The sequence below is a fragment of the Heloderma suspectum genome, chromosome Z (assembly GCF_057233095.1).
Source record: "Heloderma suspectum isolate Gila_16-S chromosome Z, 16-S_ref, whole genome shotgun sequence".
Lineage (NCBI taxonomy): Eukaryota > Metazoa > Chordata > Lepidosauria > Squamata > Helodermatidae > Heloderma > Heloderma suspectum.
Window position 1 is genome coordinate 9,737,250 of NC_139476.1, and position 16,682 is coordinate 9,753,931.

General features: G+C 48.9%; 1 protein-coding gene across 2 annotated transcripts; it reads right to left on the bottom strand.

Moving 5' to 3' along the window:
* Window positions 1–5,843: 5,843 nt before the first annotated feature.
* LOC146333643 (complement factor D-like) lies at window positions 5,844–15,606 on the bottom strand. Of its 2 annotated transcripts, XM_084825889.1 has the most exons (6): window positions 15,486–15,606; window positions 12,464–12,620; window positions 11,393–11,537; window positions 8,686–8,943; window positions 6,435–6,610; window positions 5,872–6,275 (listed from the first exon to the last, which is right to left on the bottom strand). In XM_084825889.1, the coding sequence occupies exons 1-5, from the start codon at window positions 15,541–15,543 to the stop codon at window positions 6,455–6,457; spliced, it is 774 nt and encodes a 257-aa protein (XP_084682015.1). In that variant the 5' UTR covers window positions 15,544–15,606; the 3' UTR covers window positions 5,872–6,275; window positions 6,435–6,454. The 2 variants fall into 2 exon arrangements, with proteins under 2 accessions (XP_084682014.1, XP_084682015.1); XM_084825888.1 differs by having other exon boundaries at window positions 5,844–6,610.
* Between the last annotated feature and the right edge of the window lie 1,076 nt (window positions 15,607–16,682).

The window sequence follows — 16,682 nt, forward strand, 5'->3', positions numbered from 1 at the left end:
TCCTGGGAGCTGCACCATATTCTAACTGGGCCCACCCATGTAGCTGGTCATGCACTAGACCTTGTGTTTGTTTCTGGAGAAGTGGGGAGTGATCTGGAAGTCGGGGGTATATCCACCACCCCCTTGTCATGGTCAGATCACTATCTGGTGACGTTGGACTTCTCGGTTCCACAACCCCTCCGCAGGGGTGGAGGACCCATTAAAATGGTCCGCCCCAGGCGTCTTATGGATCCAAATGGATTCCTGAACGCGCTTGGGGATTCTCTGGGGCATGCCAACGGCCACTCGGTCGAGACCCTGGTGGGTGGCTGGAATGCCGCAATCACTGGGGCATTAGATCAGGTAGCTCCGAAACGCCCTCTCCCCCTGAACAGGGCTTGGACTGCACCATGGTTCAATCTGCGGTTACGAGCTCTGAAACAGGAGGTGAGACGGCTAGAGCGCCGGTGGCGGAAGTCTCGCTCCAAAGACGATCAGACATGGGCTAGAGCTGTATCTTCAGCCTATCACGTGGCGGTGAAGGCAGCAAAAAAGGAATATTATGCTGCCTCCGTCGCGTCTGCAGAGTGCTGTCCCAGGAGGCTGTTCCAAGTGGTCCGGAGCCTGGTCGGTCCTGTGGCTCCAGAACCACTGGAGCATTCTAAGGCCTCCTGTGAGGCCTTGGCAAGGCACTTTGCAGATAAAATTGATCAGATTAGGTGTGTTACTCTGCACACTGTGGATACAGTTAGTGAGCAAGAGGCGGCCTGTGGCAAACCGGTTTTGTGGGATCGGTTCCAGCTTCTTCCTCCTGATGAAGTGGACAAGGTGCTTTCATCTGTAAGGCCGACCACCTGCTTACTTGATCCTTGCCCATCTTGGCTCATTATGGGCTGCAGAGAGAGACTGGGTGAGGGGATCAGGGTGGTGGTGAATGCCTCCCTTGAGGAGGGAGTGATGCCATCAGCCCTCAAGGAGGCAGTGATAAGACCGCTCTTAAAGAAGCCCTCCTTGGATCCCCAAGTTTTGAACAACTTTCGCCCAGTCTCAAATCTGCCATTTTTGGGCAAGGTGATTGAGCGGGTGGTGGCGGTGCAGTTGAAGGCACACTTGGAAGAAACTGATTATCTAGACCCATTTCAGTTGGGCTTCAGGCCTGGGCATGGGACAGAAACGGCCTTGGTTACCTTGGTAGATGATATGAGGAGGGCTCTGGATAGGGGTGAATGCTCCTTCCTTGTTCTCCTCGACCTCTCAGCGGCTTTTGATACCGTTGACCACAGTATCCTCCTGGACCGCCTGGAGGGGTTGGGCATTGGGGACACCGTATTGCGGTGGTTCCGGTCCTTCCTCTCCGGCAGGTACCAGAGGGTAGCACTGGGAGAGGAGGTTTCAGACCCGTGGCCACTTGTGGGGTGCCACAGGGTTCCATCCTCTCCCCGATGCTATTTAACATCTATGTGAAGCCGCTGGGGGCTATCATCAGGAGGTTTGGGGTGCAGTGTCATCAATATGCGGATGACACGCAGCTCTACCTCTCATTTAAATCTTCACCAAGGTTGGCCGTAGAATCCAAATGTCTGGAGACGGTGAGTGGCTGGATGGGGAGGAATAAGCTGAAGCTGAACCCTGACAAGACCGAGGTACTTTTGGTGGGAGACAAGAGGAGGCTGGGGGATGTTGACCTGGTGTTGAATGGGGTATGGCTACCCTTGAAAGACCAGGTCTGCAGCCTGAGGGTCATTTTGGACTCCCAGCTGTCCGTGGAGGCTCAGGTGTCAGCTGTGAGCCGGACAGCGCTGTATCAACTCCATCTGATACGGCGGCTGCGCCCCTTCCTTCCCGACCATCTGCTCCCATCGGTAGTACATGCCCTGGTCTCCTCTCGTTTAGACTACTGTAATGCGCTCTATGTGGGGTTACCCTTGAAGACGGTTCAGAAGCTGCAGCTGGTACAGAACGCGGCGGCTCGCCTGATTAAAGGCAGCCGCCAGCGAGATCACATCACTCCAGTGCTGAAGGAGTTGCACTGGTTACCAGTTGTTTTCCGGGCCAAATTCAAGGTGTTGGTTTTGACCTTTAAAACCCTATATGGTTCCGGCCGAGCCTATCTTAAGGAGCGCCTCCAGCAGCACCAGACAGGCCACTTAACAAGATCAGCCTCGGATGGCCTTCTGTCTGTCCCATCAGCCAGGACAGCTAGACTGGTGGGGACGAGGGAGAGGGCCTTTTCTGTGGTGGCCCCCACTCTGTGGAACTCCCTCCCTAGGGAACTCCGTCATGCCCCCTCTTTAATGAGCTTCCGTCATGCATTAAAAACGTGGCTGTTTAGGCAGGCATTTGGGGTGGGTTAGAGTATTTTAGAAAATGTTTTTATTGTAGAATTTTATTGTTTTAAACTGTTTTTATTGTATGTTTTACATCGCCCAGAGTGGCTGGGTGACCAGCCAGATGGGCGATTAATAAATTTAATAATAAATAAATAAATAAAAAATAAATATCTTTGAACATGTACGGAGTGTCTAGCTCTCGCCACTGGACAACTCCACTTGGTGCCCTACCCAGTTAGAATGGAGTTGTTAGACTTGAGAACAGAAGAACTGTCTTGCTGGATCAGACCAAAGAGTTCTGTGCTGGCTGTACATGTTGGACAAGACCCTCTCCTTCTTTGAGTCTCCTCCTCACCACCACTGTCACCAGCTTCTCTTGCTCTACATCCTCTTCCTCATCATGGCTCCCACTTGCTTGCTTGGCAGGTGGACAGCCGGGGAGCAAGCGGGCCATGGCATCTCCTGCTCCTCCTCACCACCACTGTTGTCTGGGGCAGAACAAGAAGCAGCAGAACAAGCAGGTTGTAATAGGGAAGATGAAAAGCAAGCCCAGGGGGCTCTTGTCAGTGGGCCCCTGCTGGTGTGTGGGCCCTCAGCAGATGCCAAAACGGGCCTACCCTTGACGCTGGCTCTGAAAGTGTCCATCTAGTCAAGCATCCTGTTTCACACAGGTTAGATGCCTCTGGAAGCGTATGACATGAAAGTGCCAGGGTTCCTCTTATGACCTGGATTCCTTGAGCAACTCCTTAAGGAACTCTTGCCTCCTGAAGAGTCCCACCTTTCTTCGTTTAAACTTCCCCTTCCCAGGAACGTGGGGTTTGGGCTGTAGGCGTGGGGTGATTGGCACTTCAGACACTTGGGTGTTAGCCACAACAGTTTGCTAGTAAATTAAAGCAAGCAAATTATAACTAAAGGTATTTAAAGAATAGAGCTGAGTGACACAAAAGGCACTAAGAGAAAATAAACGTTGCAAAAATGCAAGTTCCTCTACCCTAGATGCACTTAGACTTCTCCAGGCTGCTTCTTCCTACAGCCTCTTCATGCTCTGGACTTCCTCTCTCTTTGGTCTGCCTCTCCCTGGCTCGCTCTGTCCCTTTTTATCCCCTCCTTCCTCAAAACCGGAAGTACTTTTTCAATCCCGGAGAAATTAAACCTAACTCAGGAAAATGAAACTTAACCGGGGAAATGAAACTACTCTTCTCAGGGTTACTCCCTCCCAGCAAAAACCCCCAGGCCTCTAGGCCTGACTTTCTTTTCCTTGCCTCTGTAGGCCTCAAACCTTCACAGAAGGCAACACCACCATCCTGCTGTTTCTTCCCTAGCAGCTGGTAATCACAGACAGACTGCCTCTGAACTTGGAGGTTCCATACCAGGTCCATTGAACAGGTCTCCGAGGTTTGAAATCTGAGAAGGATGTTCCATAATGAAGCAAAGAAGGCAGCAAGAGTTGAGAAGATGAGGATTCCAGAAAAGGATTCCTCCAGTCTTTGGCTGTAGCCACCCAAGCTTTGATCAAGAATGAGAGTTTTCCCGACTTGGAAGCAGCTTATCTAGGAATACTGGCCTATTAGGAGATCAGAGCTGGCCTCCAATCAGGGCTTGAGTAGAGGAAGGATGGAGAGAACATTGCAGTAAGGTCTTCTGTTATCCGTTGAGCAAATTAAGGTCTTTTGTTAAATATTTTGTTTAACATGTTTGCAAGTTGGTGTGCTGTGCTCAAAGCATTATTCCACATGTTCAGGTACCAACATTGCCCCCTTTGAGCCCATTTCCAAAGCAAGAAGGCGGGAGGCAGGGGATTCAAAAGAAATTGTAATGTGCCATCTGAAGTGAGGCCCCTTCAAAAACTAGATGGTCCTTGGGCAACCTCTAGTGGCCAATATAAGCCAGTGTTTGCCCCTGTAGGCAAAGCCTGCAGATTAATTCTGTGGAGCTTTGCTGAAAACTTGATTACGTTTGTATCCTGCCCCAGGGAGCTTGGAGTCTTTGCACTTTTTTATCCTCCAGACAACCCTATGAGGTGATTTAGGCAGAGGGAAGTGACTGGCCCCAAAAGATCCAGACAACAACTCACTGAGAGTGGTCAGTGGTGAAATTAGCACATCTCACATTGCTTCTGGTTCAGGCAATTTCACCCGTCAAGGAAACTATGCATTTTTCGTTTCTTTTTAAAAGGTTACATGGGCATAAATGTGCCTGCTTTCAAAACTTTAAAACAGTTCCAGAATTGCTCTGGCTGTGCTGCGGTAGGGTGCTGTTGTCTTCTTGGGGTGTTTAGTCACATATGTACTTATTTATCCATTCAAAAAGAAATGGAAGTGCAGAGTTTCCCTGCAGAGTAAAATTAACTGGGCCAAAACTTGCAATCTGGCTTAGTTAATTTTGCCACTTCTGATGACTTGCATAGGACTAGGGCAAATAATTGCAATTAGGGGGAAAATGGAATCGCACGGTGTCCTTCTTCTCCCCTCCTCTGTTTTACCTATCATTGCATGCATATGAACAGCAATAAAAATAAAAATTTCCCAGCTGGAATATTTTTGGCTTTACATTCTCTAATTCTGGCAACTTTTCAAAAGGGTAAAATTTTGGTTGGCTTATGAAATCCTGCTTTAAAGGGACCACTGGGCTCGCTCTTTGTCTTGTTTGCTGCAACAAACTGACACAGGTAGTCTTCTGAAATCTGATCATGTGCAGAGTGCCTTCCATTCACCAGAGAAATCACCGCCAGCCTGTGAGCAGTATTAAGGAGGAGGATTTAAGTTTGGTGATACCCCTGCTGTGGGGCAGCCTGCCCCCTGGGGAATGGAGTGGACAGACCCCCTCCTCTGGGAGCAATAGACGTGCCCCACAGCAAGGGGTCTACCTGTGGGGGGCCATCAGGCATGGCTTCATTCAGACAGGGCAAGGACAACGTGTCCTGCTTTGACAGCTGTGTAACTTTACTTGAATCTTTCTCTGTATCAAACTAAAGGCTGCTCCCACCCGTGTGAAGCCAGGTCTGTTGGTTAGTTAACTATACAACCAAGAAACCATGGGGACTCTGTTTCTGTTTTCCATGCCTCAGCAAACTCCCAGAACTGATGACATGATTCTAAAAGGGGGGGAGGAATTGTGCTTCTGAGCATAAGCAGAATGCATCTTCCTCACCACTGCACAACAACAACACAGGGACACAAATACCATACCCTTGGTGAATCTAACTTAGCGTCTAGATGGATTGCCAGTAATTCTCCAGGGGTTCAGGCAGAGGCCTTTGCCAGTCCTACTTGGGGAGCATACCTGGGACTTCTTGCACAGAGAGTATGTGCAAGAATGCTGCACTCAGCATAGTGTAGGATCATGATCATGGAGAGATGGATCTCCTATGCCTCCCTTAAACTACCACAAACTCCTGGGGGCCTTAACAAAGAGCAGGATATTCTTCCCTTCTTCTAAAATACAGAGTTTTCTAGACACTCCCTAAGAGTGTGATACCTGTCAGAAAAGAAAGACTTCGCATTCAGTCAGAGCAATTATCGGTACATCTGAGATGGAGTAAAGAGAATGCATATAAACTGCTACTTATTAAGCATATCACCAGTCACAGGATTTATATTTTTCAGAGATATCTGCAGGCTACATTTTAAATTTTTAAGTATACACAGGCACAGTTGCAGAATGTGACGTTTAATAAGATATTTGAAAATGTTTTGTTTATCAATGTAATGTAATGTGTTGTATTGTCCACTTTTTGTATAGCCCTTGACGAAGGCTAAGAAATATACTGTAGAGGGCTGAAACACGTTGGACTACTCTGAGGAATAATCCCCCCTTTTTGATACATCCCGGGACTTTGTCTCTTCTTTACATCGCTTGATAGTGAATGTTCTCCAATTCCGTCTGACTTTTGTATTTCTTCCATGCCTAAATATTATTCAGGCCAGGATATGAAGCAAGGATGAGAGCAAAGCTACACAGCAGGCTCTGAAAAAAAGGAAAACCTCCCTCATTTTCTGCTGCCATGATGCTCTCTCTTAAGGAGGTTCCTTTCTTAGCAGGTGTTTAACCTTGTAAATTCTATCATGTATCTTACATTCTTGGTGGTGAAAGATACCCAAACAGCTATTTTTATTTTTATTTTACCATGCGGCTTTTCGTGTTGGTTAATTAGTCAATGCCAGGACCCCAGTGATCCATTCGACATAGGGAGGGATCCGGGTATAAATGCCGGGTTTCTTCTTGTTGCCACAAATACGGGAACCAGTGGCCACGACCCCTTCAGCGATGCCGTTGCAAACAAGGGGCCCACCAGAATCTCCCTGAAAGGGGGAAGAAAACCAGAAAGATCAGGAATAGCTGTTTATAAACTTACCATTCTTTTGCCATTACCCCGACAGTGCACTGCTATGCGTGTCTACTCAGAAGTAAGTTCCCACTGAGTTCAGTGGGGCTTACTCCCAGGTAAGTGCATTTTAAGCTGAAACATGCTGGTGTTTTTTGTATTTTTTGTATATTCCCCCTTTGCTTTCAGCCCACCCGCCACTGGAATGTGCACTCTGAGAGCTTCTCTGGGATTGAATCTGGGCTTTAGGCTGAAAGAGGCCCCTGGTATACAGGACGGCAGTCTTAGCAGGACCGGCCTTCCCATTATGTGGCATGAATCCCTTATCTCAGGTGGCAGATCCGGAAGGGAGATGGATCCCACACGCCCGCTGCCAAGAGTTCTGAAACTGCTGCCGCTGTCCCATGCCTCTCAAAGTGAAGAAATGGGCAGGCGGGTGTTCCGGAGAGCCCTGGCCCGATAAACACTGCAGCAGGAAAACAGCCATTGCAGCACTCCAGCCTTACTCCGAGTAAGGCACAGGTGTGTGGCTGTTCTGCAGGGCCACACAGCTCACCCAGGACAAGAGCCTGGCTCTGAGGCGTCCTTCCTCACGGAGTAGAACAGGGTGCCTTTTGCGGATCACATAAATACCCTCTGCTGAAATGGAAGAGAACAGGGTCCCAGCCTTCCCTGTGCTGGCTCGGGAACTCTGAGACCCCCTAAATTATGGGGTGCAGAACCTTTTTCAGCCTGAGGGCCAAATTCCGTTTCGGAGAAGATTGGGGGGGCGGGTGAAGGCAAAAGGGACGGGGCCAACCCACCCCACCCTCAGCCCCAAATACCAGCATTTTTTAAAAGGCTCTTACTGCCTTAGGAGATACATTTCTACCTTTTGGAATGGTGGAAAATTCATAATGATCGGTGTTTGGGGTGGGGCCATCTGGGGAACCCCAGAGGGCTGGATTGGGACCCAAGGAGGTCGGATTTGGCCCCCAGGGCTGAGGTTCTGTCTGAAAATGGCATGTTTTCTGACAGATTCATCCTGATGCTAAGGGCCGTCTCTTCCAGTTCTTCGCTGTGTTTTTGGACAGAACATCAGGAAGGAAAGGGCATCGCTCCTTCCTTCCTCCCCTCCCTCCCTCCCTCTCATGGCAGAGCTAGCACAGCTTTCTTTCCGCCCAAACGTCAAAACATCATTCTCAAGCCCCCTTTGGCTCCCTGTCATCTCACTTTTGTTCCCCCCTCTATCCCTGCCTTCAAGCTTTACTGAGAGATCCAGCAGGGATCTTATATCCTGAGGGTTCACTTTCTCCCACTGCTCCTAAGGACCAGGTGTAGGCAAATGCATAGAAGAGTATTGACCTGACGGTAGAGACTGGCCATGTAAGCTAGAAATGGAACCTCTGGGGACAGAGGCAGCCTACCTTTTAGATTCTCATGCACGAATGGGAGAGGGACTTGGCCTACGTGTCCTGCTCTTCCATATCCTTCTGATTCAGTGGCTGCTACCCGCAGTGGAGTCCCCATGTTCAGGTGCAGTCTACCTCTGAACAACTGCAAATGCATTTGCTGGATGCAAATGGCCAGGGTGGAGGAGACCTGTTGTCTTTGTGCCTGGCTTACAGGCTTCCTAAAGGCATCTGGCTGGCCACTGAGTTGCTGGGCTGTCCAGTGGAGTCCGGTGGCTCCGATTTTATTATTTATTTATGTGTTTATTTCATTTTTATACCGCCCAATAGCCGAAGCTCTCTGGGCCCATGTCAGTGAAGCAGTGAATCTGCTCCAGGTTTCAGTCAGACAGAGCTATCCAAGGTGAGAAGCATGGCGCTCCCTGGGTGCAAAGCACCTTGGATGGTTCCTTCAGAGTTCTGACTGGCTCTGACTGAAACCCGGAGCGGATTCACTGCCCCACTGGCATTGGAGCCACCGGCCTCCACTCGGACTAGCTTGTCCTTTGGTCTGATCTTGCCGCCCTCTTTCTTCTGTCCCTTTTCCATCAACACAGACCCAGCCCTCCCCGGCAAGCACTGCAAAAGGGCTTCCTCTCCCTTCCCCGCAAGCTGGAAGCACCTTGCAGGAGTCTTTCTTATGAGATTCGGCACACATCATTTTCTCGGTCACGCTGCCGTCGTGATGCCTCCTTGTATTGCACAGCACCCGGTCGATGATGCCCAGCTCCACAGTCTGCAGCTTGTCTGGACGTTTCCCCGTGTTGCTGACGATGCCCCAGCCGGCCACCTCGCACCGGGTGCCTGCCGGCACGTCTCTGTCTTCTGTCTGGTAATTCAGCAGCTGCACATCCGTGCCAAGGGGCACTCGCTCTTCAAGCTGGAGAGTTGGGGAGAACAGAGGAAATGGGAAGAGATGGTTCAAAGCAAGCAGCACCTAGGGTGACTGCTTAGAACAGGTGTGCAAAACCTCAGGCCTAATCTGTACCTCTGGCATTCCTCAATAGGCCCCACCCTTGGTGGTTTCCTCTTTTGTGCAGTTTGCTCCCTGTTTTAAATGGCTGAGATACCTCTCCTAAGACTAAATTACCTGCAGTAAGAGTTTTAAGCAAAAATATGTGGTGGGTTTTTTTGGCTCCACCCATCTTCCCTTTGGCTCCACCCACTGCTGGAACGCAGCCCCCGAGCGGTTCTGCGAAATGGAATTCAGCCATTTGGCTGAAAGCGGTTCAGCACTCTGGTTTATAAGATATACCCCTGGGTTCACTTCTGCTCCTGAATTCAAGGATGTCATGACATGTTTGCAGACATTCGGGCTGCTCAGGGAGAATGTGTCAGCAAGAGAATGCTGACATACAGAGTCGTTTTCACCATGCAATGCAAAGCTCTCATTTGGCTCGGGTGGGGATAGGGAAGAGCGCATCAAAGATCCTTTTTGTGTAGTGTTTTACTGATGCGCATGTGTGCGTCTGAATGTCAGTAAAATACCACATTGATTGCTTTGTTTTCTTTTTTTGGCAGCGTTTTATCAATCCACATGTGAACTCGAATAATGAAGAAACGGGTGGGGGTGGGGAGGCACCAAGGAAGTAAATGCTGAGGGAAACTGTGAATGTCCAACACCCTACAAGTTTTGTACAGAGGATTCCCAATGCATCAGCCCCACTTAGGAAACCAGGCCAGGGAATTTGGAGCCCACAAATCCAGGGAGAAATTCTGATGAGGTCAGTTTAAGGAACAACCCCATAGAGAGGCCAGAACTAAGAGAAGCCAGAATATTCGACTCAGAGTCCCATCAGCCCCAGCCAGCATGGCATGGTCACGAAGAGTCGGAAGCGACTGAACAATTAAGAAATCCAAAACATGAGGGAGGCACCAGGCTGGAGAAAGGTGCCTGTGACATTACACGTCTCTGTATGCATAATCTGTAAGGATAGTCGTGTGTTCCTGTCAGGAGTCTATGGTTAGGGTCATGTACTCCTGTTCTATGTCTGTGTTTTATGGTGAGTATTTCTGTGGATGAGAGAGATGAGTGACCGGGAGGACGGTGGATTCCTTGGCGTATGTGTGATGGATGGCTGAGGGAGGGAAGGGGGGGTGATGTGTGTGTGCTATATAAAACTGTGTTCTGTGTTGAGAGAGTCAGATAGGAGAGAGACGGATATGATTTGATATGGTTAGGATTTTAGAATTGAGCACAGAGAAAGAGAGAGAGAGAGAGGTTTGTGGGGATTTGAGAAGGGATTGTTTGAGAGTGTGAACTAGAGAACAGTTTATGAGAGAACATAGATTGATAACGCCCCTAAAGGTGCAGTCCTATGGGGATTGTTGGCTGCCTCTGAACTTGGAGGCGACCAACTATCCAATGCAGGGCAGTTGGAGCACGGAGGGGGTCTTCTTCTCAGCGCTCTGGCTACCCTGCATTTGCGGCTAGGAGCAGGGGTAGGGGGTGGGAGGCCAGACGGTGCATAGGAAACGTCGTACCGGCACTTCTGCCCTCCCCACCCCCAGGAATGCCCCTTTTCCCCCCACTCGGTGCTGCTCATACGAGCGTGAAGCCGGGGACAAACTGTGCTGCCTATGAGGGAGCAGAGGAGGGGGCAGGGAGGTGGTTTTCTGGGACCCAACCTCAGAGTGCTGGCTCCAAGGTCAATTCCCAGACAACGAAAAAACCTATGGCCGTCTAGCCGCTGTCCAGTGGCCATAGGGTTGCAACCTAAGGATTGCAACCTGTTTATTATTCAACAACTTATTACTGTAATCAATAAAGCTTTCTTTGTTTATAAATCTTACACCTTCTGCTCCGGGCTACGTAAGGGGAAGGCATAAAGGGAACAGTACAGAGCTATGAGTGCAGTCTGTGACTAAGCAAAGGGTTGGGCCCGAGTCTCCAAGGTCCTGGTGGCAGCAAAACCCGGTGTGTGAGAGAGAAGGTGGTTCCTGCTGGGGGTGAGAAAGGCCTTAGAGAAGGGGAGTTCTCACTAGGAGAAGGCAGGAACGCCACAATGCCCTATAGGATATTATCAATAGGAGAGGAAGTAATTAATGTTAGGCCAGCTACAAATGATCTTTGCTTTATGAACTGAGGCTGCAATACAGGCTTTGATCGCAAAGAGACACAAAGGTTTAGCTGTTGTTGCAAATCCTGCATCAGAATTCGCCAGGGAGAGCTGACTGTTGACTTCACACTCTGTTTAAGGACTGGAGCACACATATATAAGCACAAATATCTCAAACCCCAACACAGAAAATGCTCATAGGGACACCTCAACATTCCTCTTCCAGGACTGAGGCCTTGCATGGAAAATGGACCCGTGGCTCTCACCCACCTGGGCAAGCAAGAGGTCGTCGAAGTTGGTCTCTGGGCTGCTGCCGGGGTGGGGAACGAGCCGACGAATGCCAACCAAGCGCTTATTCGGTTCAGGGTCCGAGAGCGAATGGGCCCCCACAAGAGCCTGGAACGTCCCGTTGCCCCTGCAGAAGAGATCACCGTTAGCTTGGCTTCATTGCTGCTTCCACGGGTAGCAGCTGCCCTCTTAGAAAGGCCCCCATCACCACCACCCGCCTTGCCACTTTTCTCACACGCCTCTTCTAGGAGGGCACCTGTCCTCTACAGTTTTTACGAGAACTTACATCTCGCATAAGAATTTTAAAAAACTGCTGGCAAGGTAAGCGAAAGCACCTTCTTTAGCAAAACGTTGCTGTTGCTGCTTTTAACGTTGTTGGTTTTACTGCTGGCTTTTATTGTTGTTATTGTTTTTATATTTGTATCACTTTTACTATTTTAACTGTTTTCATGTATGTCATTATTGTAAGCTGCCTTGGGAGGGCTTCTGCCCTGAAAGGCGGCCAAGAAATATTTTAAACAAACAAATAAATAAATAAGTGCATGTGTGTTTTCAACGAACTGAGTATAGACGCCTCCACGAACCTGGTGCTTTTCAGATCGGTTGGACTGCAACTCCCATCGTTCCCTGGCTGGCAATGATGGGTGTTGTAGTCCAACAGATCTGGAGGGTACCAGGTTGGGGAAGTCAGACTAAACGTTGTTGTTCTGGTTTTCCTCCCTCCAAAGGGTAATAACTTCCACATCACCTCGATGTGCGAGCTTTAGGGTGGGTTTTGTGTTTCATCTCCAGCTTTACCTGCCTCTTTCTGCAGGTTCAAGCTGTTGATAAAGGCACAAAAGCAGGCATGGGCCGTTACTTTTCCTGGCCGGTTGCCAGCTCTCCTTCCCTTGCACCAACTTGAAGACAAACAACAATGAATAAAGAGAATATTATAACCCCCACCCCTCTCCTTCCCGAAACATCCTTCCTTCCCAAATCCTATAGGAAGGAGACTTGTGCTAAGCAGTGCAGATGATGGGTCGCCTCTTGGCAAAATGCAAAGACACTCACACATCCTCCAAGCAATGGGCAGCACTCAGCACCCACTGATCTGTGATCAGGAAGCCTCCGCAGATGTGTTTCCCGTCCACCTGCAGTGATACCATGTAAGGCTTCTGGTGTGGGGGAGCCTCCCTGCCCCCAAGGATACGGCCCCTGGGGTGAGCCGCTGAGAGGGCGACAACAACACAGAACATTAGCCAATGCCTTAAAAAAAATGTTGTTATAGGAAATAACCTTAATTCTTGCTCAGAGACAGGCTGGAAAGCCCAAGCATCTGTCTTTTCAGTACGTAAGAAGAGCACTGTGGATCAGACCAAAAGGTGTGTCTAGTCCAAGGATCCCCAAACTTTTTGAGGCTGGGGGACACACTTGGAATTTTGAGAGAGTGTTGTGGGTGTTCTCACAAAATGGCTGCCATGGGGGGCATCACCAGTCACTAAACATCCATTCCCAGAAGGGTGGAGGCTAAAAGAAAAGTCACGTGCCCTGGAACTATATTCAAAGCACGGATGGGGATTTGAGTTCCAAAACACAAAACCGTGCTCTTGAATCCGGTTTTCTGCTCCAACACCCATTTCACAAGAAGGCACAGTGGGGATGCTTGGGGAAACACGCACCTCCCCTCTCTAGCCCCTGGGAAGTTCTGTTGCACCCCCCAGCTACCTTTCCCTTTTTTTTCAGGGGGCCTGGGCACACTTCAAAACAAAGCACTGGGCCGCAGCCCCCAAATATTTTTTATTTCCTGCAGCTGGAGGCATTCTTGGAAAGGAACATGTCCTGGAGGCCAACATTTCACTTTGAAGCAAGCCAGCCTCCACAGTTTAAAAAAAAAAAAACTAATTTTTTTTTTTTTAGAACATCAGGATGGGCAGGGAGGCAGCCAGTGGAGGTATCCGTGGGCACATTATGTGCATAAATTCTGGTGATCCGCCAGCACTGATTCTGGCGTCTTGTGACTGACCAGATTCCTCCAGGAAGCCCAAAGAAGAGAATGAAGGCAACAGGCTGGCAATTGTGTGTGTGTGGGGGGGCATGAATGTGCCCCGCCCACACACACATACACACATCAAGTTGCATAGGACTGAAGGCTGGCCACTGAAGCAGGAAATCCCACAAGCACTTCTCCCTGGGAGTAAAGAGAAAAGAACAACTTGCTGCTTTTTCATAAGCCAAAGCAGCCAGATCACTCTGTCGAATGGTAGGGGCTGGCCCTGACAACAGCCCTCGGTGGCACTAGAGATTTAGAGGTTCAGGTAGACTGCCTCTGAACTTGGAGGTTCTATTTAGCCATCAATCCATGTAGTTACCAATCATGAATTCCTCTCGTTTTGTGCAGCTAGGATAAAAGCTACGACCAGCATAAAATTACTGTCTAGGGTTGGACCCTGAGGCTAAAGCCCACTGTTCTGCAGCCCAGCTGACAATCCAGAGCAGCCTCTGCAATCTGCTACCCTCCAGATGTTTTGGACTACAACCCCCAGCATGCCTGACAATTGCCCAATCTGGCTGGGGCTGGTGGGAACCAGAAGCCTGAAACATCTGGAGGGCACCAGGTCACAGAGACCTGATTCAGAGGGTGGCAGGTGATGGGGTCAGAGGTCACCATAGAACTTTTTGTTTCTTATTTTTAAAAACATTTTATAGTCGGGGCCACCCGGACAGAGATGTACTTGGTTACAGATGCTCATTTTATTATTTTTTGTAGAAAAGGATAATATACTTAAAATATATTTTACCCTTTCCTACAACAAAATGGTGCTTTCCCCCCAGTAAATGTGTTTTGTGCCAGGGCAGAAACAGACTCCATTTTTTTTCCTTTAGCGATGCTGCTGCCACGAATTAAGTGGGTTTAAAAGGAAAAACTATGCATGCTGAGAGTATTTCTTTTTGTATCAGGATTGGCAAATGTTTTGGTTTGGTTTTTTTCCTCCGTAACATACCAGGAATGTAGAAGCAGTTGTAAAGCACGGAATGGTGGGGGGAGAAAAATATTAATTGTATGCTTCGCATATGGCTGTCTAACCCCCCCCCCCACCACCTTAGGATCGCTAAGTCCAGGGTCTAAAACTACTGAGGAGCGTCACTGAGGTGGGAAAATCTTCTGGGTTGCAGGACTTATTTTTCTTTTTATGCTAGAACCTCAGATCCACCAACCAGAGCCTGGTGCAAAAAGACTTAGAATTAAAGAATTCCCAGCCCAGGAACTGGTTTTGAGGACCAGAACTGAACAGGGCTCACAGTCCTTCACAAACATCCACTCCTGGTTACCCCAAATGAGCTTTCCTCATTTCAGCAGTATAATTTAGGGGTGAGGTAGGGGGTCATTTTGTTGGCTGCTGTTAAACAATTGGAAGACAGACATTCGTGCAAATCTACTGGAAATGACTCCGAAATCTACGTTCTGTCCAGATAATTTCTCTCAATACACCTCTAAAAAATGGTCTCATTTCCAGCTAACAACTTGGTTAGCTATTCCCTCTCCCCAGGGAGCTGTGGGCATTGTAGCTTTTGTGGGAAGGCCTCAGGTATCTTTAACGGAGAGTCCTCTACTGCTTCACCCTAACTATCCACCAAAGTAGGAGGTCTCCCTGTTGCTACTCTGTATGATTTGTTGCTCTGGCATTTCTTCCTTTCAATCAGCTCCCCTAAGAGTAGCTGTTCCACCTCTTTGCATGACGTGCAATTAGATCATGCAATAACCTGTTGCAGAGACTCAGCCATGCTACGTGTCCTCAGAGGAGGGTGCCTTTTCAATCTCTGGGTGAGTCCTTGCTTCCTCAAATCCAGCAGCTCATGCAGAACAAGGACTCAGGCAGAAACACACAGGATGTGCTCCTTGGAAGGCAGGAGACTCTTACACTCTAAAAATAAAACGTGGGGGGCTAAAGAGTACAATGTGCTCCAGATTTTTTTATAAAGAGGATATTTCAGCTCTCTGATGTTTGGGACACACTGAGACAGTGTACAGGGGATAAGTGCAGGGTGGGAGAGGGGAGGGGGACTAAAATCTGCCGAGCACCAACCAACTCACCACATGAAGAGAAGATGCCCAAGAAAACAATGAAGGTCCAGAAGGAAGAAGAACCCATCTTCAGGCTTGCAGGGCTACAGCTTTTTCAAACCCGGTCCCGTGTCTTGCGCTGCTGTGAAGCTCAGGACCGGCCAAGTTCATGCTTTATATACACACACATTTCAGTAAAAACAGGAAATGTCCAGAAAGTATCGTGAGGTCACAGAGCTGTCCTCAAGTTGGGATTTTTCTGCAGAAACAATGAGAAAAGGAAAACAGCCTGTCCCAGCTGTTTGCTTTGGCATGGCGCACCCCTGTAGGATATTGTATTACTGCTTCCTCTTTGGAATGGGACTTTGAGAAAGCTGTTTGTTTTCCTCTTCAACTCTGTCTGTCCTTTCGGATCCGAATGTGTGCCTTTCAAAATGCCCTGTTTCCATGGAGGGGCACTGGGCTGGTTGGCCCCCAACATAAGTCTTTCTCCCAGTGCCTTAGGCACTGCCTTAGAATCTTAGGCATATATGCTTTTGTGCCTCCAACAAAAAATGAAATTTCCAGGTCTACACTGCAGCTTCTTTTTCTCCCCACTGCTAAAAAGACACCTAGAGATGGAGATGAGAGGCAGGAAAACTGCTGCTTTCTCTTAAATCTTTTATAAGGACACAAAAACAGCCTTGCTCTGCTCCTCTAAGCTGGAATGCTGTTGCACACAGAGGTTCCATTTCATGGCTCATAAGTAGCCATGAATGATATTAAAGGCCAAACTGAAGTACTTTGGCCACATAATGAGAAGACAGGATACGCTGGAGAAGATGCTGGTGCTAGGGAAGTGGAAGGCAAAAGGAAGAGGGGCTGACCAAGGGCAAGAGGGATGGATGATATTCTGGAGGTGATGGACTCGACCTTGGGGGAGCTGGAGGTGGTGATGGCCAGCAGGAAGCTCTGGCGTGGGCTGATCCATGAAGTCACGAAGAGTCGGAAGCGACTGAACGAATAAACAAGTAGCCATTGGGAGACCCACCATGAATTGATCTGTGTGTTGACAAGAGCCTTTAGCCAATAGTGCAGCTTGCTCAGGCTGGTTCTTGGGGGGAAAGTCCAGAGTCCTGCAGCCCCTAAATGACCACCCAGAATGTGGCAGGTGACAAGGGCATCAGGATAGCAGACACAGGCTTCCTTTTATTCTTGTAGTCATGATGGTGCTATGATTTAAGAGAT

Bases quoted from the DNA above. Each gene is read 5' to 3' on its own strand.
- LOC146333643 (XM_084825888.1), bottom strand. From the start codon at position 15,543: ATGGGTTCTTCTTCCTTCTGGACCTTCATTGTTTTCTTGGGCATCTTC. The intron at 12,621-15,485 runs GTGAGTTGGTTG...TCGCCCTCTCAG, and splicing joins GGGCATCTTCTCTTCATGTG to CGGCTCACCCCAGGGGCCGT. The intron at 11,538-12,463 runs GTGAGTGTCTTT...TCTCTTCTGCAG, and splicing joins GCCCATTGCTTGGAGGATGT to GGGCAACGGGACGTTCCAGG.